This window comes from Labrus bergylta, chromosome 7, assembly GCF_963930695.1.
Source record: "Labrus bergylta chromosome 7, fLabBer1.1, whole genome shotgun sequence".
Lineage (NCBI taxonomy): Eukaryota > Metazoa > Chordata > Actinopteri > Labriformes > Labridae > Labrus > Labrus bergylta.
In genome coordinates this window covers 17229723-17255832 of record NC_089201.1, presented here as the reverse complement: position 1 = coordinate 17255832, position 26110 = coordinate 17229723, and the positions used below count along the sequence as shown (strand labels likewise).

The window sequence follows — 26110 nt, the reverse complement described above, 5'->3', positions numbered from 1 at the left end:
CACACTTCTCAGATTTTATTGTAGTGCATTATATCATTTAAAGACACACCTCTATGTCATTGTATCTACATTCCTACAGACTGTAACTCCTGTTATTCTCAGAGGGGGGGCATCTTCATGAGACTTTTTCTGGCATCTAACCACCTTTGCACAATTGTTTAACTTGTATTACTTTCTGTTGTCTTTTTTTTAGTAATGTGCAAATAAACTAAACTAAAAGTTTTCATGCTATCAACTTAAGGCCAGATTTAACATAATTGTATGGATGCACCTACCTGGTGGAGCTCACAGGGGAAATTCTCTGTTCAGCTGAAACCACCTGTTCTTCATCCACCCAGGCCTGCTTTGACCTCCATACAAGCGGTGGAGGGAGTATGTGCTGGGAGGCTTCAGGAAAGGTCCCAGGAGGCGGAAATACCTACATGTACCAATATCACCAGAAATGTAAATCTTTTTTTACATCACCCTGAATTGATATCTAAAAGCTTACATATTATACAAAATATATATAAAGAAGCTAGTCTTCATATATTAGCTTCAATTTATCAATCAAATCCAAATTTAAAACATATTTCAAAACAGTTGACATGTACGAGTAACTTTTCCTTCGCTTGAGTAAAAGATTAATCCTTAATTGAGGTGCTTACAGAAGGTTTTATGCTTGATCTTCAAATGGAAAAATAAAATAAACACTTAGTACAGGGAAAATAGAAAACAATGTATAAAATGTATAGATGTCAAGTCACATCTAAATCTTCTTTGTGTTTTCTTTTGAGGTATGTGGCTGACACTGTTAACCACAGCAAGTTTATACACTCTAGGAATGCTTATATTTAAGTCTAACTAACAGCTTAATTACCCTCAAGATCCCATTTTCTCTCTGCGGAAGCTCTAAATTCTACATTCCCGACTTTGATGTGTACCTCAGTGTCAACACACTGAAGCTGGCCACGACAGCAGCTGCATCACATCAGCTGGCCTAAAGCAGCTACCATGATGTACAGCCCTGAGCACGCTCCAAAGAAAAGATCCAACGAGAGGTAAATGAGGGGGGGAAAAAACACACAACAGTCCGCTTGCATGAAATATGACATCTGCTGGTGCAGAGCAACCTTCAGCCCTCCAGGAAATAATCTTGTTTTCTAAAAGAATACATTTAAAGATCAACCAGGGAGGGTGAGAACAATCCTGGTGGGGGGGCAATATCTAAGATGAGAGAGGGATAAGGCGAGAAAATAACTATTTAACATCATACAGGGAATGGTGATTCCAGATCTCTGGCAACTTTAACTACCAGCCAGGTAGGTTTACAAGGATTACATATTGTCCTTGAATATTTGTTTTACCTTAAGAGACAGCTGCTGCTCTGATTCATTGTAACATCTGGGAGGTGGGTCTTCATAAAGCGTTGTCCAGTGTTTCTCCAGTGCTGCCTTTTTTTAAATGAAAACATAGTTTTTTTTTAATCTCAATGTAATTGTGGACACAAAGAGGTGAAAATCAAACAAGAAAAATGTATATGGAACCACATCCAATATATTCTCTTTAATATATGTACCTCAGTGTATATGATATAGGAAAGTGAGTTCTTCATTGTCAGGATGAGGTTACATTAGAGCTCCTAAATATTTGCAGAGATGTTTATTTTTTGTGAATAGGTGTGTATCTATAGGTTAGTTTATGTGTGTCATTGTTGGGCCTTGGATGGAGACGTGGCACAATTATATCCCACCCACGCTGGCAGAGAAAGAAAGTCTTACTCGTCATTTCATCTCCTCACAAACAAAACAGAAGAATGCCTCAGAGTTGCCTTGTGGTGGGAGTTGTTACTGTATGAAACATGGATGTAGTCTCAGTGACGTCACCCAATGTTTTCTGAAGAGGTGTTACGAAGCGCAATGAGGATGGCTGCCATATTGTAATGCTATCTTTCAATCAGTCTAGACACAGGCAAATAAGTGGACTGGAGCTGAGGCGGGGCTTAAGCCTCATAGCAAACAGCTACTACGCACCCACCAGTTAACTCTGCCCGCCGCTACTTATGCAAATGTATGAATCATTCTTAGCCTTAATATACTCCACAGATAAGCTGTAAAAATGTTCAGCCCCCTCCGATATTTACCAATAAAGAATTAAGTAAAACTGTTTCTGCTCTAGGCTGTAAACATGTTTATTTCTGCTTTAAAAATGTAAACATGTCCTTGGCATTTGCAGCCAGCTTCAAGTGGACACTTGAGGAACTGCATTTTTTTTTCACTTTCTCATTAGCTTTTTCAACACTGGAGGTTGCTGCATGTTTTCTATCCACAGGTTAAAGAACTGAGAACTAAGATTGTTAGCACCAAAGTTCAGAAACTCAGTCTTGCAGAGAAAACAGTGGATAAGGGTAACACAACGTAAAACATCACCAGGAAGAATTGGAAACATTGTTACTTGTGCAGACAGACTGTAGGAGTTCAAGCTAATGTATCCTTGCATATGTGTGCTTGATGTTGTGAGTATGGAGATAATGTTAGGATTATATATTTATGAATTCATGTTGTTGTTTTTTTTTTTTTTATATTTATTTTTGCCTTTACTGGAGAGAAAGGACAGTAGATAGAGTCGGAAATCAGGGCGAGAAAGAGTTGGGAATGACATACAGAAAGGAGCCACAGGTCGGATTCGAACCCGGGCCACCCGCTTGAAGGACTACAGCCTCCATATATTGGGCACGCCATTAACCACTGCGCCACCATATTGTTCAAAATATATCGCATTCTGTGCAGGTTTGTGTCTGATAGGGTTGAGGGGTAAGAAATCACTGAATCATGAAAGTGAGCACGAGGAGCTCATGAACTTGTGTGCATACCTCATCAAAAACAAATTCATCCACATCCACCTCCTCGAAGGTGTCGTCCTCTCCTGTGTTCGTGCATGTGACGGCAGCCAGAGCAGATGTGAGCCTCCTCCTCAGAGTGAAGCCCCTCCAAACAGCCTGGAGGTAAACAGAGAAGAAATGGTAGAAAACCTCTCATGAATCACAGGGCAAACGTAAATATTGTGTGTTATCCCATTAGGGAGATAAAACATGTTAACCTCTCTTTTAATTGCTGAGTGTTCTGCTGTCTGAACTCTGTGTGACTCCAGCCTGTTCAGAGACAAATGGAGCTCCATTGTGCCTCTAAATCCTACAATTCCCAATGGGCTTGGGGGGGCACACTTCACTTCAAGTTGAGCAGAGCAGGAATCCTACAACTCTTACTACCGCACTTCTTTGGAATCTGATTAATCACTCTGTATCCCCCCAACACACACACACACACACACACACACACACACTATCCCACTACACCAGAACCCCCACCTCCTGCCTTAGAGAGCCCAAGAGGATCATCAAACACTTTTTGTGTTGAAAAGGGATTTGGGAGAAGTGTTGAGTAGCATGTTTTTCAGAACAGCAGCCTACACCTACAGTGTATGCAGAGAATTAAGCCAATAAGCCTCCACAGCACGTATGAGGCCCTGAGATGGATGATCAGGGGTGACAAAGTACATTTACAGATATCCACAATGTGAAAGTAACTCCAGTCTTCAGCCATAATATTGAATAATTCTAATTTTAGCAGTAACGTCCTCTATTACATATTGACAGGTTAAAATGCGGTCTCTTGTTCATGCTAAACAAGTCTGCTCAACTAGATCCTCTTTTAGATCACCATTCTGCAACAGTGCCACTACGAAGCTCATCCGTCAGTGCATCTTTGTACATTCATATCGAATCCCGAAAGCCCGATGTGTAGAAAAACAGGGGGGCCTCAATTTACACACACACTCAGGCATGCACCTACACACACACACACACACACACACACACACACACACACACACACACACACACACACACACACACACACACACACACACACACACACACACACACACACACACACACACACACACATGCACCCACGCACACAGAGACGTCACAGGGTCATACATAACACACTTTAAACGGACAATCTAAAAAAGGGCTTGGAGAGCGTTTGAGAGTTCTGATGCAGATTGATTATTAAGCAAAGAATTCCAAACCTTTGCTGTTTTTGTCTCTTTAATGTAAGAATGTAAATTTCTTTCTATTCATAAAACAATGATAAGTTTGCATACACATTTCTTTAGGATCATGGGCAATTGAACAAAAAAGCATTTTTTTAATTTTCAAAAAAATCTCTTGTAGAGTCAATGCAGGGTACACTGTGCTCTGAAACTAGCAAAGCTATCTGCTTGCTATTTGTGTTCCTTTTCTTAACTATTTTTAATAATACAAATAATAATTAGCTCAGTTATTACTGGCATGAGTCAGGAGAGAATTGTTTTATCTTCTGAGGAGAGAATGTAAAGAAAGATTGAGGCCCACCTTCTAAAGGTATGTAAAATTGTAAATATTATGTGTAGATTTACAGAGCTTAAATAAACTTCAGGATTAACCAATATGCAAAGAATTGTTTTATCTAATTTGTGTATTCTACTTGGACAGATTAACTCAATTGGGATGGTCCATAATTTGCAAAACATGAAGGTTAACTGTTTTGTTATTTGTTTGGTCCCTCCACCATATAAAGCATCCTTGGGTTCCTTGAAAGGCACTATATAAAATTAAATATATTATTATTATTATTATGCATTGCGTATGTGGGTGCTCTTAATTTGTATCTTTAGAACTAATCTAGGTTGCATTCAAACAAGCTGCAGAGATTAAAAGAGTGGGAGGTATGCTCATGCTCTGTGGGTATGTTGTTTTGTGCATGTATATTGAAATTTACTTTACAGGGAGTTAGGGTCAGGGTTAGGACATTTGGTTTTAGATATAGCCATCTTATTTCACATGTGGAAGTTGTTAATTTTTTCTCCATGTGCAATGTGATAGTATCCTTTCAAAATAGCACCAGAGAGATCATGTCTGGTGGAGTATATTGGGGTATGATTTCTATAGCGCCCATATGTAACAAGACCAACCACCAACATTAGAAAACTGTCGACTTATTGCACTTAAACTCCAGTAAAGCCAATAAAAAAGGAGCGCACAATCTGTTTACTAATTCAGACAGTTTTACCTGGATGACAGTTGCTGCATAATCTTGGCCATTAACGCTCCTGGTAATAACAGAAGGTCCTGACTCTGGCTTTTCTCCTCCTCCTCCTTCTCCTTGTCCTTCTCGCTTCTCAGCTGTGGAAGGGCTGCTGATGTTCCAACATTTCTGCCTGTATTTCCTCCACATCTGCTGAATCAAGACTGCTGCTTTGCTGCTCGAGAAAGAACACACATAGAGTGAGGGATTTACATGATGTCACAGCACCTTCGTCTTTCAAAAACAAAAAATGTATTTCTGAGCCGACATCTGGAGAGCAGGGCTCTGGGGAGTTAAAAGCCTGCCAGAGCCACCCTTCATATGAAAGATGTATAGTCCTCCCAAAGATAGTGCAGTGTTAATGATGAAGCTGTGTGTTAAAATGAATAAGATGTTCAACATATTCTGCTGTAAATCACATAGAGGAGGTTCCAATGATGACAAATGTTCTGCAGCAGAAACTAATAAAATGCAGAGCCAATATAAAACAGAATCATATGAAGAAAGAACGAGGCTTGAAGCCAGTAGTGTCCAGTCGTGTGTTCTGTGAAATAATATGGAGGCTTTCTATATAAACAATACATCAGCTAATGTCACTGATCTGTTGTCAATGGTGTATAATTTTAAGAAAGAATCAAACAAGTAAATACTGTCAACTTAGAACATTTTGTGAATTACCTTTGGAGCTCCAGGTCTTGATGGTTGGACACAGCTGCCACTTCGAAATCAGAGGAAATCCTACTTTTTGACTTTGTTGTCACTGTGTGCTCACTGTCAGAGTTAGCTATATTAGCATTCAACCCCATCTTCACGCCTGCTGTAACACAGTCCGATGAATCTTGAATCTTTGCAACGGACTTCTCCTCCAAAGTCCAGTAGCTGCATCTGATATTGTCTCTGTTCGGAATAACTGCTGGAGCTTTGTCAGTAGCCTCCATCTCCGTTGGTTCTGTATGCTTCTCAGCACTGATAGGGCCCATATCAGTTGTCTCCTCAGGTGTTGTTGGGCCTCCAGCCTTGTGTCTGTCTGACACTGTTGTGTCACCATATTCATGGGCGAATCTCTGGTCTTCTGCAAGCTGCAGGGCCTCTGTGAAATGTCGGCAGGAGGTCTTTAGAGCATCCAGAGGAGATGAGGCTTTACTGTGAAGAAAAAATATGTTTAAGAATGTTTGCATGTATTGTAGATCAGTGATGGTCTCAGTCAGACTAAAGGGCCTGTGACAAACACCAAATAACAGACACACACACACACAGAAAAAAAATAGTCTTTAGCACAAAAATAGTCTCTACACAATCATTAACTGGGACTTGAGACAGTCTCCTTTTTAGTGAAGGAAGCTGAAACCTTTACAGCAACACCAATTAGCTTTAATACATTTTGTGATATGGTTTAAAACAGGTTCTCAAATGGCCTAGCTTCAGGAACCCAGTACACCTCTTTTTTTCAACAAATGAAATATATTTTATGAAAAATAGTGCATACTGTATTTTATGGTTTCATTCTTTCATGGGCTGGCATTTTGCTGCACATAGCACTGCGTTTTTTTTACCCTCTCTGTCCCCCAATGTAAGAAAACCCATGTTAATGAGTTCATTGTCATAGTTACATAACTAACTTTACAATTCTTCCTCATCCTCCTTTTGTTGTTTATTAAGAGTGGCAAACAGCCTTGAGGTGCATTTCCACCATCTACTGTGTGGGAGAGTTATAAATAAGGCACAGCATAAAGTATTTTCCCCTGGAACACATCGACGACCCGCTGAAAAGGGTTCCATAACCCACTTTTGTGTCCCAAACTACCAGGTAAGAACCAAGGGTATAAGACATAATGATTGTATCTATTTTCAAAATGCAACAGTAGATGTGTATGAAGAACATTGAAAAGCTTGCATTGTTAAATGCAATCATGCAAATATTCATTTAATCTCTAATCCTACTGACTGGGCTGCTCAGGGTACCAGAGGTTAACTTTTGTCATGTCTTAAAGATGTTTTTGAAGGAGACAGTCTCTCTCCTTTTTTCATATCAAATTAAATTCGTAACTAATAATCTTTTGAAAGGGAAATCATTACATTTTGCAGTGATATTTGTTTTTTTTGTAATTATTTGTTATATTTATGGTATTATCCAAGTCACTAGTCCTTGAGCGTTAAATTAGTTTGTAGGCTGAGGACTACATTTTTAAAAGTTTTTATGTTACTTTCAAGTCCCGCATTCATAATGAACTCCTCCTATTCACCTACAAATCTCTCCATGGTCTAGCACCACCGTACCTCACCGACCTCCTCCATCCCTACACCCCGTCCCGACAGCTGCGGTCCTTCAGTGCCTCAGCCTCCACCCTCTGGAACTCTCTCCCTGCCGAAATCTGCACTGCTGCATCTCTGGTCATTTTTAAAAGCCTCCTCAAACACCACCTGTTCACCAAAGCATTCAGCCTCATCTAACATTCCCTCCAGCTGATCATCCACTACTTTCCTCCTTTATTTGTTTGACTCTTGTTGTCTCCCAAAAAACAGACTTCCACTTTTTAGAAAATCTTCGCTTTCATCAACAAACACACCAAAGAATATTTCATTAGCTAACCATGCCTCAAGTAAACACTAAACAATTTCAAATAAATTGTAGTGTTATGCAATGTAAACAAACTAAATGGAAGCAGCTGCAATTCTAACAATAATCACGAGTTGTAGGGTAATCAGGTTTAGATAATACTGTTGAATAATTCATTTATACCTACTTTTTTTATTTTATTAATTTACTTTAATGTTGACCAGTTCATCTGAGGTGATATCGATGAATTGAGTGTGTGTGTGTGTGTGTGTGTGTGTGTGTGTGTGTGTGTGTCTGTCTGCCAATACCATATAATGTCTCTTTCATTGAGGGGATAAAGTGACTACAAAGCCACCTCAATGGAAACTTAATGAATCTATTAGCAATGCTCTGCCCCCTCCCCCTTTCCTAAACCCCGAGGGGGCAGATACGCTTCAGTACTCAGCCAGTCCGGAGATACAGCCTCTTCTCTACAAAGACGCGGCTCATCAGTCTCAGTGGGACAAGAGAGAGAGGAGTCGGGAGGTCCAAAAGGATTGTGACCCTGCTGACCCCAGCCACCAGTACCTGCTGGTTCACTCCAGGGTCACTATCAACATGTATACCACTGATAAAAGAGAGCAGGGATAGGGTGGAAGAAAAATGCTTTACACTGTTAAAGCTTCAAGTGAAAGAAGAATTACAAGCCATTGTCGTTTATTTTTTATATTTCAGGAAATTTGGACATCAGCACTTGCTATGGTTGTGTTACATACGGTACATTTATTACAAAAGAAGTTTTAGCTGCAATAGCTAATGGTGACATTGACTGACAAACATCAATGTATTCTGTACAGAATGAATTGAATGGGTTTCTATCATAGTTTCTTCATTCAGTACTGGCCACAAAGAGTTTTTTCTTAACATGACACCACTGAAAGAGATGGTGGGCAAATTCATCTGTTCACAATTGTTAGAGTAGAGAAGTTGTAGGTAGTGTTGTGCATCCAACAATCATAAGATAAGTATTTGTTTTGTTATGTTACAGTAAATGTCTGGAAAGAATGTGTGTTACAGTAAAAAATAATATGTTACAGTAGATGTCAGACATTGCGTTTCACAATATGCAGGCTCTGTCTTTCAAAAAAAATAATTCACCAATGAATGTCTTAATTCACAATATCTAAAGAGAAAATAGGCGGATGCAGACTGACTACAATGAACAATTAATGTATTGTTTTGATGAGATCACCATTTTGGTGACATTGAACATTTTTAACAGTTTAATGAAAGTTAAATAATCAACTGAAGTTTTTAATAATTAGCTCAAGCTGCAGCTGGCAGGGTTATGGGACAAGAAATCATCTTATTTGCTTGTTCATCCATGCAAATGTTGGTAGGATGTTCAGCAGTAGTCACATCAGTAGAATCTGGTTCCTCGCTGGGTTGAACATTCATCACTTTATCCTTCAGGACTGAAACTGTAGCTTCAGCTGGCAGTTATAGATGGTACCCAAGATGGCATGGTATCCATCAGCAGGTTTGTCCATTTGAGCTTGAGGCTCGCTCAAACAGCCCACAGATGTGCCCCCACTACAACATCAGTGATGGTGTTCAGTAACTCAGATTCAAAACGGTTCTTCTTCTTCTTCAGGATGTCTGGAGAGAACGTCTGTCTCACCTTTCCTGTGACAGAGAGGACCATGTCGTCTCTCATGGATCGAGAAAAGGAGACCTCTCGTAGCTTGGTTGACAGAGCAGCGGACACCCGATCAAGAACTGCCTTTGTGACTCCTACAGCCATTTTACATAGCTGCTTGGAGGGCATTTCCCAGGAGGTGGTTCTAGGACGGACCCATAAGTCCTGCAGGACTTTGGGAACCACATCTATCACCACCCCTTGCAGGCCCAACTGTTTGGAAATGGGAACCTCATGTCGCTGTTCTTCCAGGATCCTGCAATATTCATGCGCCTGGCTGATGATCCTAGGATGTTGAAAGGAGGATGGAAACTTTTCTGGTGAGTCAAGCAATCTTCTTGCTTCAAACTCAACATCTCTCATCTGGAAACTGGTGTTCACCTCCCACACCAGTTTAAGAAGAGACCTGATGTCCACATCATCAAAATCCTCCAACTCAAACTCCCAGAGCTGCACCTCTGAGAGACTTCTTACTCTCCATCATTAGAAGGTCAGTCATGTCTTTAACAGTAACCTCAGCTGGAAGCTCGTTCTTCTGCTGAAGATGTAAAAATTCAGCCACCATTGCGATCTTGACTTTATAGGACTGGATGTGCCAGCAGATCTGCAGTGCATGTTCATAAATGGGAGTGTCGAACAAGACCCCAATGGCTCTGTAGACGCCGTTACTTCCTTCATTAAATTCCATGATGTCTGTGTAGGTTCTCAGTCATCCAGGTTATGGTGAATTCGAAGCTTTATCCAAAGGCAACTGGACTGGTTGAAGATCTTGAAGACGTTTCACCTGTCCTCCGAAAGGCTTCTTCATTGCTGAACTTTCTGGTGGACGGAGCTAGAAATGTAAGCCTCTGTGGATCATTAGCATGCTAATCGTCAAGGATTACTTACATCAGAGTCGTTAACTTAGTTTCACCTAGAGTCATTACCACCCCCAGTCATCTGTGGGTCGTTGGAGTCACATGTTCCAAGGTGGGACTGGGGCTTCAGTTGTTTTGAGAGAGAATTCAAAAAGCATTGTAGGTTGGTGAAAGATGGTGTTTCTCAGACCACCATATCTGCATATCTGTCATATATGGGACAGGGAAGACCATTGGTTTGAAAGGGTTGTTAAAAACGCCATGTCAAGGTGAAAAACCATCTCTTAGCCGAGGTGGTGGTCCGAGACACCATCTTTCACCAACCTACAATGGTGTTTTGAATTCTCCCCCAATACAACAGAATTCCCAGTCCCACCTTGGAACATGTGACTCCATCGACCCACAGACGACTGGGGGTGGTAACGACTCTAGACAAAACTAAGTTAACAACTCTATCCGAGTCATCCTTGACACAATGAGGACAAGGTTCTAGGACTAATTGCTCTATGACTGATTTTTTTTCTAACTTGTTGCCATGTCGCAAAAATAAAGAAGATAAACAGCAGCTAGACATGTTGTCTGGTAAGTATAAAACAGGGGCATTTTGTATGAAACAGAGATTCTAGCCTCCACCCTACACCCCGTGGAGAAAAGTTGTGAAACCATACGACTGACAAACCCCATGGTTCCCCACCTCACAGTCTGCAGTGGACTGACGTGTGGCACTCTGCTCACCTCCTCTACACCCCAGTCAGACACGAGGTCAGGCCGGGGGTTAAATGGCTGTGTCGGTCCTTGCAAAGCCCCCAGAATGGCTCATTGTCCAGAGGCCAGGGGGGTAGAGGGCACACAGTTAGGGGTGAAGCAAAAGGAGCGCCAAGCTACCCCTAAGCCATAGGAGTCCTCAGTGTGACCCGCTCTGGTAGCCGCAGCCACGTTTCATCTTTTGTGCGGTGTAATTTGGAAGGGTCATGAAGATAAGCAGAAAGCTGACCACTGTTTTAAGTGTTGGTGGTCCGCCGTGCACAGAGGTGTCAATGTGTGTGGAGGCCGGTGACATCGAAGGAGTTGTGAAAATAGATGGACGTTGTCTTAAGGCTCACTACGCCCTATGTATCAGACATAACAGGAGGATAGCTAACATTCCTGACAGCATGTCTGACTCTCTGAAAGGCTGATCAGCATAAGATGAAAGGTGTAATAAGTTATTTAAACTTTATTCAATGTGACTGCTGTTTGCCCCTGATTATTTTAGTGTGTTAGAATCCTTTTTTGGGATCACATGTCACCAGGTTGTTTCATCACGGTACACACTTAAATCACTTTGAATTGCTTTATACAAGAGTAGTGCTCTATAAATAAACTTGGCTTGCCTTGTTCAGTCTATAACAGCTCCAACACGTATCCAGCTGATCACTGACCGACCCAAAGCCCACAATGACAGTACCTCCACAGAGGCAGTCAGTCATTTGTCTCTTACCTGAGTTCCCTGCTGTGCTGCTTCTGTAAATCATGAGTCTGCTGAAGCTGAGCCTGACAGAACGCTAGGAAGCTGTCTGAGGCCAAGCTGACCTGTTGAACAGCAGGGGGCGATGGAGAGGAGTCTGTCTCCTGGTCATAGAAGGCCCTCAGACCAGGCAACGCTTTCTGGAGAGTGGATCTGAAAAGGAGAACAAACAGGATCAGATATCTGCGGCCATTGAGGCCTCTATTTCAAGCCCAACTTTTTAGTTATTATAAAGTGAACAGAACATTTATTCAAAACAGTAGCTTATTTACTAATTTAAAAGCTACTGCAAGCTTCTCTGTCTTCTCTGTCTATTCAAAGGACTCCTGCAGCTATTGTACTAAATCATCAAGCAATCAAAACATGCTTTACACCATTGCAGTGCTTACAATCTTTTTGATGAGTTTTACAGATTGTATGAACAACAATATATTTAAAGACAATAAAGACCCTTCAGAAGGACATGAAGAAAGATTTGAAAAAGAGTTCAAATTCAAGATTAAACAAAAAAAAAATATGAAGATTAGACTTGAGTTCTGGCTAAGAAACTTGAAACAAAGCATTCACACTAAAGAGTATCATTGTCTTTAAGTAAACCAAATGGCGCTTACAGATTACCAGTTTAATGAGGATATCTTTGTCCATGTTACTGCAATGTGTAATGCACAGAGGCGCAAATATGGGGCCATGGTGTTCCACCTCGATCCACCAACAGAGCTAGTAATAGCGGTGTAATGAGGGGTACTCGGTAGAAATGTGTAATGTCAGTATTACAGCAGAAACTTCACATTCTCTAAACGGCTGTATTCAAAGCTGTATTGCTCGGATGCTTCACGTCAAGATAAAGGGAGAAAAGCCTATCTATCCACTCAGACTGTTTGGGTACCACTCATAGTACATGCTGTTCAGCAGACAGAGCACACTGTATAATTTGTCCTCTAGAATAATTCGTCTAATCTATTTAGAAATATTTGGTTAATTTGCTGTCCTCTATCAGCTGCTATAAATGATGCACACTAGGATCTGGTGTAAAAGTCTGAATATATACTGAGACAGTTAAAAGCATTTTGTTTTCTGACAAACTAGCCGCACAGCCACTTTGGATTAAAACTAAGACAAATAATGTTTGTAGAATAATCTTTTCAAACTGGATGGGATCCCTGAATGACTTGTGAGTGTGGGGGAGAGGTAACGGCTGCCCGAGGCTAAGGATGTCCAAGCAGAGGAATCCCAACTATCTGCCAGAGAAACAGACTCACAGCGTCCACCAGCGGAGGCCAAATGTGGTCTGTGTTCAGTGGGAAAATGTGGAGCTGGAAACTCTACAGGACACAGGGGAATAGCAACTATAAAATCTGTTGAAAAAAATAAAAAAATACAAGCCTTCAGGCTACTAAGTAGAATTTTTAAAAACCTTTTGAGCAACTGGGTTTCTTTTTTAAATTGACTCCCAGAGTTGCATATTCTCTTAAAAGTTGTCTGCTGTCTCAAGTCTCACAAGAGGAGGATAAAATATCTGTTGGGAGAATTTCAACAGCTCATAAAGTGTTATTTTTGTAGATATTTCTGTTTTCTTATTTCATACTGTATTTCTACAGATAAATATATCACAATGTTGTGTTTCATCTAGCCATTTATATTTTTAAGTGTGGATCGAGCTGGTTTATTAAATATATAGCCCTTATTTTAAATAAGAGTCAAGTGGATCCGACCATAAACACTTAAGACAAGTCATTAAACACAGTCATATATCAATGTCATAAATAGACTGTGCTTTAGGTGTTTTTTTGTTTTTTTGATGCAGGTTTGGATTGTAATAAAAAATGTTGTTACCCTTGTAGGAGGTTAAAAACCATATAAATTGTTCATATAGTATTCTGATAGCATGCAGAGTTCTCCAGACTGGCCTGCCAACCTGAGAGAAAGACATGACCACAAGAAGGACAGGATCTGTGTTTTCTCAGAGGGTTTTTGATGTGGCCCACTTGGTCTCTCCGACACAGATCGGGATTAGATTCCAACCCTTCGGGCATGTTGTCTGGCAGGCTGGCTGTCTTCATATGAAGCTCCAAACCCAAATAGGACCTTTGCATCGTTACATGAGCTCATTGAGGTGGGGATAGTAATTCAATTCAGGGATAGACGCCACTTTGACACACTTGGGAAAAGCTGATTAGACCTATGTATGTGCGTAAGAATTAAATGGCATCTATGTGGACGTTAGCGATGGATGAGGAAGAGGAAGATTTTTGCTGGTTTTACTGTGATACCCTCTAGACTACGCTGTTTTAATTATATTTCTGAAGCATACATCCATGTTTCTGTGGGGTACACCATGTGTTAAATTGAACTGTATATATGAACCTCATAACTCCTCAGAAGAAGTGAAAGCATCACAATTTAGATGCCGTTAATCTCTCTTACTAATTCTCCTTGCATCTATTTCTACATTGACTATACTTGGACTTGAACCTGAACCTTTCCTAAATTGATATAAATGCCTCTCCTCCTTTCTGAGGGAAACACTGTTCTGTGCTCACATTCCTCCATCCTCCTTCTCCAGCACAAATCCGTATTTCATTTAGTGAAGACTTCCTCCAAAACACATGCTCTTCCAGTGGCCTCTGATTAATCAGGCCCAGTGTTTTCTTCTTCCACGTCTCCTGGATCAGGGGCAGCCTACGGGGAGTCTAAGTCTTAGCGCTTGCCTTTTGGTGCTTTAATTTAGCCAGTGTTATCACTGGCGCGGGATGAAAGGGCCAGGGCATGAGGGTGGAAATACAGAGGGTTAATTCCACTGTTGGCACTGAGAGGTTAAATAAAGTTCAATGAAATATGTTTCAGCTAAGGCTTAAGACAAGTCTAGGACTAAGCCATGTTTTTTAGTGATATAGAATTACAAAGTATAAAGAGAATTTACAAAAAATGGTAAAGATATATTCAACCTGTAAGCGCTTTAAAACGCACACAGCCACTATAAGACTAAAGTGTCTCTAGGGGTCTAGCTGATATTCAATTCTTCTCGATTATTATTTCAAATGTTTAAAGGTGAACACTTCTTTTTTTAAAGTCCAAAAAATAAAATCCTCCCTAATTCAAAAGCATAGATGAAGGTATCTAAACAAGCCATGAAAACATTTTCAAACCAAAACACTTACTGAATGTTTGGAGGGGCGAGCAAAGTATAGTTTTTCATATTTTGCTGTTACTAACTGGGTGTGAGTAGCTCTGAGGAGCCAAACAATTTAGCCAACCGGTAACAACTGACATCATCGCTCATGACAGGCCAACAGAGGCATGAAAATTGTAAGTGGTCATTGCATATTTTTCATATAAACTCACTGCAACTGTCCTAACATCGGTAAAATATTTGGGGATGATAAGTGAAAGAGCAAATTGAACTGAAAGGATAATTGATTTTTCTGTTGTATCAATATTTGGGGGAATTACGGGCACTTAGTGCAAAGTGCGTACACACGGGTGTCGGTGGCACGTTGCAGTAATCTAATAGCGGACGCGGATCACAGCGCTAATCCTGGGATGTGGACAGGAAGGCCTGCGTTCTGCTGGAATGTTTAGACTACCTCAGCCAATAGACCAAATTTGTGATAGAGAAATGGAGGCTTTTCATTGGTATACTCCTTTGAACATCCGTCACAGTGAGTGGGTGATATTTCAGAGGAAAGGAGGCTGAAACTGAAACTTTTGTCCAAAGAATGTCCCAGAAAGAAATACGGAAATTTCTTATTATACTATCTTGATTTGAAGCTGAGAGGCTTTCGCTGCAGAGGAGCGAGTGTTAAAGTCGGAGGTGAACAGCCATCTAGAAAAACAGAGGCTTTCTGGTGCATTTAAATCAGCTAAAAACTGCCTAAAACAATCTACAAGCAGATGCACAACCACGAGAAAAACAATGCTTTAGCTCCAAGCATATAGCACAATAGCCTTACTCTTACCTCCAGCAACTCTCCTGCTGAAGAGGATTCCCTGTGAGTCGGAGCTCTTGCAGGATATGACAGCCATCCAGACTTTCGCACAAATTCTGGAGCTCTAAAAAGGAAAAACATTTTTGCCTTGTCGATGTCTATTTTTTAGTATTTCTAATTTTCACCATTGTCAATTCTAGTTATGAAATGAACGATCAACCAAATGAAACTAATAGCGATGTGCTCCAAAGACTTGGGAACTCTCTGAATGCATCCAATATCTATGGAGTCGTGTAAAGTACTCAAACAGCTGCCATAAATTCAAAATCCAACAGGTTCAAACTGTGTTTTATACATGTACATTTATACTTACAAACTGAGAGTCTCACATTATATTAATTAACATAATAACCCTTCCAAACCAAAATTAATGATTGCTTTACACAAGGCAGAATATCAGAGTCAGGAAATTTAAGTAAGAAAAAGGAAATTAAATTTGTCCTGCATGGTCAAAGTTGGTACGTTTTAATGATGAGGAAATTTGATTTAACAGCCTGTAAAATCAAGTCAATCTGTTACCTGACAAGCAGTTGAATCGAAGATCAAGATTTGCAAGGGACACAAAATCAGACATGGAGGGCAGCTGGATAATTCTACAAAACAGAGAGCGATATCTTTATTTAAAACAACATACATGTGGCTGTTAAACACAAAAACAGTCTGAAACTATCTGACTGATTTTTAAGTTGTCTAAGTTGTTTGAGTCCTCTAAAATTAATTATGTCCTTTATTTTGTAAAAATACTTAATAAAAGGGTCAACTCAAAGTGGAGAAATGTATTGTTTTCTCCTCTCTATTTGTATTTTTGATCAGAAAACAGGATGTATGTAAAAACAGATATGAAGTAGGACTGGAGGATATGTACCTGTTCTGGGCCACAGAGAGATGTTGTATGAGGGGAAGCCAGCAGGTACTGAGGTCCTGCAGGGAGGAGATGCTGTTGTCATCTAGATGCAGCTCTCGGAGGAGGACGTGGTTGTTTATACTCGGAGGCTGATGGATAAACGGGGTGAAGATGACAGTTAACACCAGTCACACTGAGAGGTTAGACTAACTTTACCCTGCTGCTGCTGCTCCTGGTCCAGCGAAGCCGAAATGGCCTCATCCATCACTGTCACTTGTTTTAGTGCTGCTGTGTTTACAGTCATCAGTGTCAGACACAAGTAAACATCTGCTGCAATTGAAGGTGTCTTACAAAACACCAAACATGCATTGTTGCAATGCTAATTAAGTTTGTTGAACTAACTTTTTTTTTTGCATGAATTTTTTTTTAATTTGCTTTACCTTGACAAGCATTGACAAAAAGTGACTTTTCTTAAAATAGAACAATGAGTTTCAGTAATTTGACTTCTCTTTTTCTTCTCAAACTGTTATTTGAAAATAATTCTGATGGTAAACATTTAAACCCCTGTTAATAAAATGTCGCCAATAAAATAATTGAATTTATTTTGTAAAGATTTGCAAGGACACCTTCTTTGTGCTGGCTGACTTTCTCACTCCCTCTTTGCTTTCAAATGCCCTTAATGTATTCAGTTTGATATATCTAAGACCTTCATGTCCTAGTGCAACATTTTTCAACCTGCAAATTGCCAATGCATTAAAATAAAAAAAGTAACCTCTAGGTGTAATTTATGCTGGGAGAAATATGTATGTGCCATAGCCCCTGTTACATCACATAATTGTGTGGAACAAAGGTGAAATAATGTTCAACTGAAAGAAAATGTGATGCTACATTTCAAATGTAGCAATGGTCAGTAAGAAGCCATGACATGAAGTTGTAGGGTCACAGAGAAATTTTAAAATGTTGTTGTTTTTAATGGGAAATCCCTTCATCGCTCCATGGAATTTATTTAAATCCCTACAGAAGCATAATGATGTTGACCTCAGACATTGAGACCAACATTGACCCCTGTTGAGGATAAAGCCAATTATTCCCTCAAACATCCTAATAAATGTCTATAGAGGTCTTGTAAATTCAGGGCCAATGCTTCCAGTGATCAGCTGTTTTACCTCAGTCAGGCTGTTGGTTCTCAGGTCCAGTGTGTTGAGTAGAGCACTGTTCTCCAGACCCTCCGCCCTGACCAGGTGGTTGTGTGAGCAGCTCAGGTGGAGCAGAGTGTACACGTCCTTCAGTCCTTTGGTGCTGATTAGCTGGTTGTGATCCAGTGACAACCTCTGCAGCCTCCTCAAAGACTCCAGACCAGCTGAACATGATCCATGAAAGCAGAAAACAAGGCATGTCTAACAGCCTCTGTAAAATTTGAACAGAGGCAGTCCAAAACGTTTCAGTTTTAGAAGAGAGTCAAAAAGAAGTCATCCAGTAACTGAAGGGAAACATCAATGTGTTAAACCTCTTGTTTAGCCAATAACTTTTTATGACTTCAACCTAAGGGCTGACTTCAAGTTATAAATCACTTTTCAAGTCATTTTGCCGTGAAGCAAATATTTTCTAAGCCTGAAAAGAAGAGAGATGCTGCCCTCTTGTGGAGTATTGCAGACTAGCCGGCAGTTCAGGCTTGTGAAGCTTCACATCCACAAAACATCTTCACACCCTCAATGAAAGGTATCAACACTTGTGGTTTGGTACAAGTAAATATTCTTCATACCAATAATTATGTTTCATATAGCATGTAATGTATTTTCCAGTCCTCACCTATGCGGGTGATGGAGTTGTGCGAGAGCTCCAGAACGCCCAGACTTTCAGCACCAGTTAAACCATGGATGGACGTCAACTTGTTGTGGCCAAGTTTAAGAACTCGTAAACTTGTCATGTTTTCACAGTCGACAAATGAGATGTCATTTTCCTGTACAGATAAAAAAAAAAGAATATCTTAAAACACACTGAAATTTCTCCAGTGATACCCTCAAGCTTTAAAATAAAAGAGATAAAGAAAATTAGCTTAAAGGACCATGATCAACACAAACATATTACTTCATGACGATACTTTAAACCCTTCATGGCCTGCCCCTGAATATACCACTGAAATACCCAGCCTCAGATCCTCAGGCGGCATATGTTTGAAAACTAAAGTGAGACCAAGAATTTGCTGTTGAACATCCGCGGCTGTGTATGACCTCAAAATTCAATTTTCTGCATACTTTATTCTGTTTGAAGACCAGATATTATTGAAAGGCCTTTTCCAGTTTATCCCTGGTATCTTATGTATTGTTTTAAGCCAAACCGTTGTTAAAAGCTGTCTTTTTTTCTTTAAGAGTGCCTATTTCATTCATAAATTACTCTTTTTTATATGTTCGTTGGTAGTGCTGGTTTTAATAGCTGCACAGCAGATTACATTCATATCTTTTTATAACATTGAAAATGATTAAGAAAATTGCATTAAGACTAATATAGTTGAGATTTCATATCCACCTGTACATCGATGTAGCAGAGCTTTGATAACTGGTTGATGCTCTCTAAGGATTTGAGGCCGCAGCGTCTGAGAGTGAGGGACTGAAGCTGAGTACACTGAGAAAGAGTGGACAAGCTGCAGCCGGGCAAGTCCTCCAGCGACACTGTGGTCACCTGAAAAAGAGGCAGAGAGGTGCTGGAGTTTCACTTTAATCGATAGTATTCCTCTGCTTCAATAATAGTATTTTGATAAAGAATACAACATTTATTGCCATGAGAATGACCAGAGAGTTTTGTGGCCTCAGGTCAAAACTCCCAAACTTTAATGTCTGTGTTTAAACAACTACCTCGTTATACATTTTATTGGCAGTGCGTTTGAATCACATCAGAGGATTTGCAGTTACCTCTTTCAGGGATGTCCAGCCTGCTGTCTGAAGCAGAGTATTTTGGCAGAGAGGTGGTAGACCGCTGGCCTCGACGGCCCTCCTCAGCCCTCTCACACTCCGGAAAGATCCTTTCCGCTTCCTTTTGTTCTGCAGGGAGAGTTGTGACCAGGGGACGCACTCCTTCATCCAGGACAGCCTCTTCTGCTCTGTGTGCTCTGGCAGGAACACCGGTATAAAAGCAGACACAGAGGAAGGCCTTTCTACTTGATTTTTGTCGTCCACTTTTTTATCTGTGGAGGTCTGACTGGTGATGTCTAAGTCATTTTGTTGGGGTTCACTTTCAGTAGTGATGGGGCTGATTGTTGACTCCCTGTGTGAAGGACCAGGGCTTGAAGAAGTCCAGGTGTTGCTGATAATGGAACATTCTGGTGTATCTTTATTCATTTTCTCATAAAGAAATGCTGTGCTGTAATCTTCTTTTTTCTCTTGTAGCTCATTTTCTTCTACTACTTTTACCTCCTTCTCCTCCTCCACTATTCTCAAATTGTTCTCCTCTTCTCTCAATCTTACTCCATCTTCTGTTTCTTTGTATACATGGGTACTGTTTTCCTCCATCTGCTCCTTCTCCACCTTTACATTTTTCTTCTCCGTTTCTAGCTTTTGCTCCCCCTCTTCCCTCTTACTCTTGTCATCTTTTGTTTCGTTCTCATTTTCCACCGTTCTTTGGTCCACATCATACCCTTTAAACCTATCCGTATCTTCCTCTTCGTAATCCTCCTTGTCCCCTTGCGTCCTCCATTGTTTTTCCGGTTTTGTTTTGCGTTCATCGTCTTTCTTCCTATTCTTAGTCTCTACGATTGGTCTCTGTTCTTTTTTCTCCCCTTCCTCTTTCCTTGCCTTTTTCTGCTCCATCTCTTTCCATTCCATCTCTGTCTCCCCTGTTTGCTGCCTTTCCTCCACTTCTCTCTGTTTCCCACCCCCTGCTTTTCCTTCAGCTCCTTGATTTCCATTTTCTTCTGAACCCCACGTCCTCTTCTCTTGATTATTTTTGTCCTGGGCGCTGTTTTTTCTCTCTTCCTCTTCATTGTTCAGGATAATTTCATTTTCATCTTTTTGACTCTTATTGGCCTCTTCAGCCCTTTCTCTCTCATTTTCCTCCTTCTCCATCTTTATTCTCTCTAGCTCCCTTTTCTTTTGCTTCTCTTCTTCCTCCATTATTCTCAACTCAGCTTCCAACTCCAAATTCATTTTGCTTTTTTCCTTTTCTCTCTTTTCCTCTTCTTCCCTTTCCATTCTCCTCCTTTCCTCTTCCTGATTTCTCCTCTCCTCCTCTTCTTTTCTAAGTTTCTTCTCTTCTGTTTTTCTCTCTTCTTCTATCATCCTCCTTCTCTCCTCCCCCATTCTTTTCCTTTCTGCCTCCATCTCACCCTCCTCTTCTTTTCTTTTCCTCACCTCCTTCAATTTCCTCTTCTCCTCCATTATTTGCTTTTCTTTCCCTATTTTTAAATTTTCCCCATGCATTTTATTTATGTCCTTGTTCTCCAGGACCACTTCGTCCTCGTTTTTTCTATTCTCCATCTTCCTGACCTCTTCTATATTTTTCCGGTCTTCCTCAATTTTCCTCTTTTCATTCCTCTTTATCCTCCCTCTCTCCACTCTCTTTTTTCTCTCCTCTTCCTCCATCAATCTCATTTCATCTGATAGCTTTTTCTTTTCCAGATTCAGCAGCCTTTCCTCTTCTCTCTCCATTCTCCTCTTTTCCGCTTCCTCATTTTTCCTCTCCTCCTCTTTAAGTCTCATCTCTTCTATTTGTCTCTCTTCCTCTTCCTTCCTCACTCTCTCCTCCTCCATTCTCCTCATCTCTGCCTCTATCTTGATTGTCGCTTCTTCCCTTCTCTTCTTGTCCTCCTCATCCTTCAGTCTCTTCTGCTCCTCTTCCATCCTCCTCCTCTCTTCCTTCACTCGTCTTTGCAAGCTGCTGATCACTTCCTGTGATAAAAAAAAAAGTTAAAGCACTCAAGGTCTAACACTTCAATAAGATATTTAATTGTAAGAATTAAAACAATACACAAATAAAATGTAAGTAAATCGCAAAGACTTCAAGGGCTAAAGCATGTACATTACAACAACCAGGTATTTCAGGGCAGCGAAGCTCCCCTAAAAGGACATTTGTTTCTTCCTATATACTTTTATTAATGTGAGAGCTGGCAGCTCTCACACTAATGTTATCTTCGCTCTATATTTTTGTAACTTATTATTATTATTGTTATTATTCCTCTGTTTTTCTGATGGTATCTACTCCTGTACAAATTGTGCGAGAAACATGGTTCAAACGGGAAATGGTAAATATTGGTGAGGAGAAGTGTGCCATTACAGTTCATGATGCACAGTGTTCCAATGATTTAATATTAATATTTTAAACTGTAAAAAAATGAATGGAACCCTGTAGGAGACAACTTTGAAAGCTCATAACTCACAAACTAATAGTACTATGGTATTCAAACTTCAAAATATGGTTCATAATGGCAACATGCATACCATACTAAAATATGATACTCATAGCGCCACCATGTGGTGAGATATTTAGCGTTATGCTATAAGCGAAGATACTGGGTTCAATTCCCGAGAAAACACAAAAGCTTCTCACTAACACGCAGACTTAAGTTCATGTGTGTTGTGAGGGCTTTTGCTTTTCTCAACACTAAAATGTTTCACTGATTTTAAATGAACTTTTTACAGTAAATGTTAAACATTAACTGCAGCAGATATTAAAAAGCTGATATCTCAAAATCTAAGAGTACTGTAGTATTCAAAATTGGCCATGTGGTTGCTTGTAAAATGCTCAACATTCTCATAAATGATCCTATAGCGCCACCATCTGGGCAGTCATCAAAAAGCGGATATCTCAAAAACTAAAAGTGCTATAGTCTTCAAACTTGGACATGTGGTTACTGGTTGTACGATGCGCAACATACTCATAAATGATCCTATAGCGCCACCATCTGGTCAGTCATCAAAAATGTTGTGTTCAAGGCGCATTACTCGTTTGCTGCAAGTAGTATAAAATGTATAAGTTCACTTCTCTATATTTTTTACATTTATGTTTAACATTTTGAAAACAAAAGTGTTTAAAGTCTAAGTCTAAAAACCAAAGATTTTCCAGTATTTTGTCACTGCCACATAGTGTGGCATTGTTTGATGGTGTCTTGCCTCCTCTGTAGCCCAGTGGGGGTTCGAGTCCCGAGAGTTCCAGACTACCTCATTTATTATGGAAACTTTTTCCTGTGGTGAAAACAATCACCAACAGTTGACCTACAGGTGGTGCTCAAGTACTTCAAAAATGTTAGCTGCTGCTTGGAAGTGGAAAAAGCTGCCAAACAGACTGTGGTAGCGATGGCTGCCAAGGCCATGGCTGTGATCGTAGAGTTGCTCCCGCTCCCAACTCTGCCAGCTCTTGCAGCGCTCACACTGAAATTTCTTCAGGAATTTCCCATTCTAGTTTTAAATGAAATAATGACTTGAATGATTCCTGTTTGGGAGTCCCAGCGCTTAAGCATCAATCCCTTGGCTTGAGTATGCGGGGGGAAGTGATACAATGGGATTCAGGCCTACCTGCTGAAGCAGCAACTCCTGTTCAAGTTTTTCCTGAGCTTGCTTCTCCATCAGCTCAAGCTCCCTCTGATGGAGCTGGAAACAGAGAGCCAAAATTAGAATGAAAGAAAGCAAAACGGCTGTATGATCTGGACATTGATTACAGCTTGATTTCTGTTTAATTTGATGTTTTTTCACACGGGGAACATGTCTCACTGACATGTGCCCCGTGATGATGACAAATGAGTAAACATTTGTCATAAAGATGACACAAAGACCAACACAACAAGCTTGGCTCAGAGCTTCTTATAAGCTTGTGGTGTCTCTCTTTCTCTAACGCACACGCGCGCACACACACTCAGACAATATTTCTTGAAAAGGCTAGAGGGAGCACTTGAGCAAGGCAGCACAAGACCCTCACAACATCCTTAGCTCAGAGCATCTTAAGTAAGCTTAGTTGTGTCTCTCTTCCTCTATGAAATTGTTCTTTCACGTAAACGCACACACACAGACCTTTTCTTGAAAAAAATCTGAATCTGATTTTAATTCTGAAAAGGCTAGAGCACTTGAGCAAGGCAGCAGATGCCTCAGGCTGTCTGTTTCCATAACTGAAACAAACATTAGACACATTTGATGCACAAGGTTCTATTTAACCTTTTACAGCAGCAGCATGAGTCAAATCTTTGAACATAACATTCTTGTTCAATTACACAAACCTTTCTAATATTATATTAGAAAGATATCACCAGAAGTTATCATGTTAAGTAAAGACCATCCAGAGAGACTCACCTTCTCTGCTTCCATAATCTTCTTTAGCTCCCTTTGAAAGTCATTTTCTATTTGTCTCCTTTGCTCTTCCTTTTTAACCTCCTCACAGCGCAGTTTATCTCGCTCTGCCTCGTATCCACTGCTTTTCAGGCTCTCCTCCTCATCTAGTGAGATCTCAAGGGCCCTCTCTTCAAACACAGAATGCTTCTCACCCTCCTTATCTATATCTGCCCCGGCCTCACCTGTGACAAGTAAAAGAATATATAAGTTTTATGTAGTAGTAAGCTAAAAAGAGGGCAGAGGAAAAAAACTATCTTTATTGTGCATGCATTTTTTCTATCGCACACTATGCAGTAAAAATAAATTGACTTCAAAATAATGCATAACGAGATATGATCTCATAATGATTCAGGCAGCACTTGGGCAGGTCATTGGGAATATACTTTATGTCATTCAAACTACAGTGGTGCTGAATCAGTCGATGTCTTTCAAAACATTACATTTATGGATCTAATGAGGATGGATCTTTCAAAGACGATGTTTAGTAATTAGGACATATTGCTGAAAAGTTGAAGCTCAATAACAGTTTTAACAAATGAGAAGACTTAAAGAAATTTAATTTAAGGTCTGCACCCGTAAAATTGTAACCCTTTGGTCTTTTCTGTTCAAAAGTGAGATGTTGTACCTCTTCATCATTACTGTACCACACTACAGACATTAATAGGTACAAAAAAATAAGACAAAAGTGACCTCTTGTGGGCAACTGCTGTATTACAAGCATTATACATTTCAGCAGCAACAAGAATCCCACCTGTTAAACATGTCATGCGCTACTTTCAGGGAGAATATTCAGTGTCAGGCGGGAACGTTTAAGGTTTTTACTCAGATTTTACTACAGAAAAAAACACCTATAATGTGAAAATAAACTGGCAGGGTTAGGGTTTATTTGTTTACCTGTTCTAGATTATGGTGATGTATTGTACATGAATGCCTCTGCTCAGAGTCTTCATATGCTGTGCAGTCTGGATCATAGTGAACAGAGATGTATCCCAAACTGTGGATTTCTTACTCATTATTGTACTTTATCATCTGAAGTCAATTGAAACTGATTTAAGTAGATGTCTGCTTGCACTTTGGTACTGTATATCTTCATTAGGGCAAGACTACCTTTCCTTTCTTTTACTTTCAACAACCTTTGTTTGTTGGACATTGTGCAATTTGTCCAAACTGAGATGGGAAAGAAAGCTTTTAGCTTGTTTTGCACCCTTTGGAACAATCTACACAGTATGATTGAAAACTGCAAAACGTAGTTACCCTGAATGTTTTTACATCCTTTGTGACAAGTCTTGAATCCAAAATTCCTTTATGCAACTGTTTAGTCTGATGATTTTATTATTACTTTACTTGAAATCTAATGTGTTTTGAATGAGTTTGAGTGTTTTTGTTGTTGACCAGGTCTCCTTTGAAAAACAATGAGACTAAGGTGGCTAAATAAAGGTTTAATGGGATCAAATTGAAAAACAGATTCAAATTGAATTAAAAAATATTCAGAATACTGTCCAAAAGTTTATTTAGAACCAAATTTCTAGGCTCCTCATAAAATGTGATTTTCATTTTCAAGTAACCGGACAAGTGCTTTTTACAAGTACTGCCTGAATTTTGTTATTTTTCCCCAATAAAGATGTATTAAATTGTTTGTAAATGTTTTGTATCTGTCTAATATGGCCTATATAAAGCCATGTGTCCCTTGTGTGTGCTTTTTTCAGTTAACCTAATTTCAGTGGATGAATATTCTCAAACTATTGTATTCACAGTGCACAGCTCCTCCATTTTCACCTCATTTTTTGTCAACATGTAATGTACCTTCTTTGTTGGGACACACTGACACACTGTGAGTGAGAAGTTCCTCTGTCTCTGTGGGTGCATGAAGAAGGCGCATGTCAGTGGAAGAGCTGTTCTCATCTATTTCTGGGTCACAAACGACCTGATTCAGGGAAAAAGAATAATAATAATTGTATTACCTAAACTTGGTCGTATTTATTTTTGAGTGATACAGTGATAGACTTAAGTCTATAGACTGTAAAAAGAGAGACAGTTACCCGCTCAACATGTTTCATCATGTCCTCATCTAGTTCAGAAGACACATTTTTCTTGTCCTCAGTGTGATGTGATACAAAAAAGTCTAAGATTAAATACAAGGAAAACACAGATATGATCCATCATCACAGAAAATAACCATACCAGGCATCATCAAGAGGACTTGTTATAGTGAACATTTAGAAATACAGAATATTAAACTGACAGAAACATTCAATTGCCAAGT

At 39.9% G+C, this 26110-nt stretch overlaps 1 protein-coding gene across 1 annotated transcript in view; it reads right to left on the bottom strand.

Moving 5' to 3' along the window:
* Positions 1–25791, bottom strand: part of lrriq1 (leucine-rich repeats and IQ motif containing 1) — a 42318-nt gene extending 16527 nt beyond the window's left edge. The window contains exons 1-16 of the mRNA XM_065957236.1: positions 25651–25791; positions 23809–24029; positions 23041–23115; positions 19447–21417; positions 19064–19216; positions 18347–18497; positions 17704–17897; positions 16559–16686; positions 16213–16286; positions 15664–15757; positions 11681–11860; positions 5787–6251; positions 5094–5283; positions 2852–2977; positions 1347–1433; positions 276–418 (exon numbers count right to left, since the gene is read on the bottom strand). Coding sequence (XP_065813308.1) covers positions 276–418; positions 1347–1433; positions 2852–2977; positions 5094–5283; positions 5787–6251; positions 11681–11860; positions 15664–15757; positions 16213–16286; positions 16559–16686; positions 17704–17897; positions 18347–18497; positions 19064–19216; positions 19447–21417; positions 23041–23115; positions 23809–24029; positions 25651–25726 — 4328 coding nt within the window. The 5' untranslated portion in view covers positions 25727–25791. The remainder of the gene's footprint in view (positions 1–275; positions 419–1346; positions 1434–2851; positions 2978–5093; positions 5284–5786; positions 6252–11680; positions 11861–15663; positions 15758–16212; positions 16287–16558; positions 16687–17703; positions 17898–18346; positions 18498–19063; positions 19217–19446; positions 21418–23040; positions 23116–23808; positions 24030–25650) is intronic.
* Between the last annotated feature and the right edge of the window lie 319 nt (positions 25792–26110).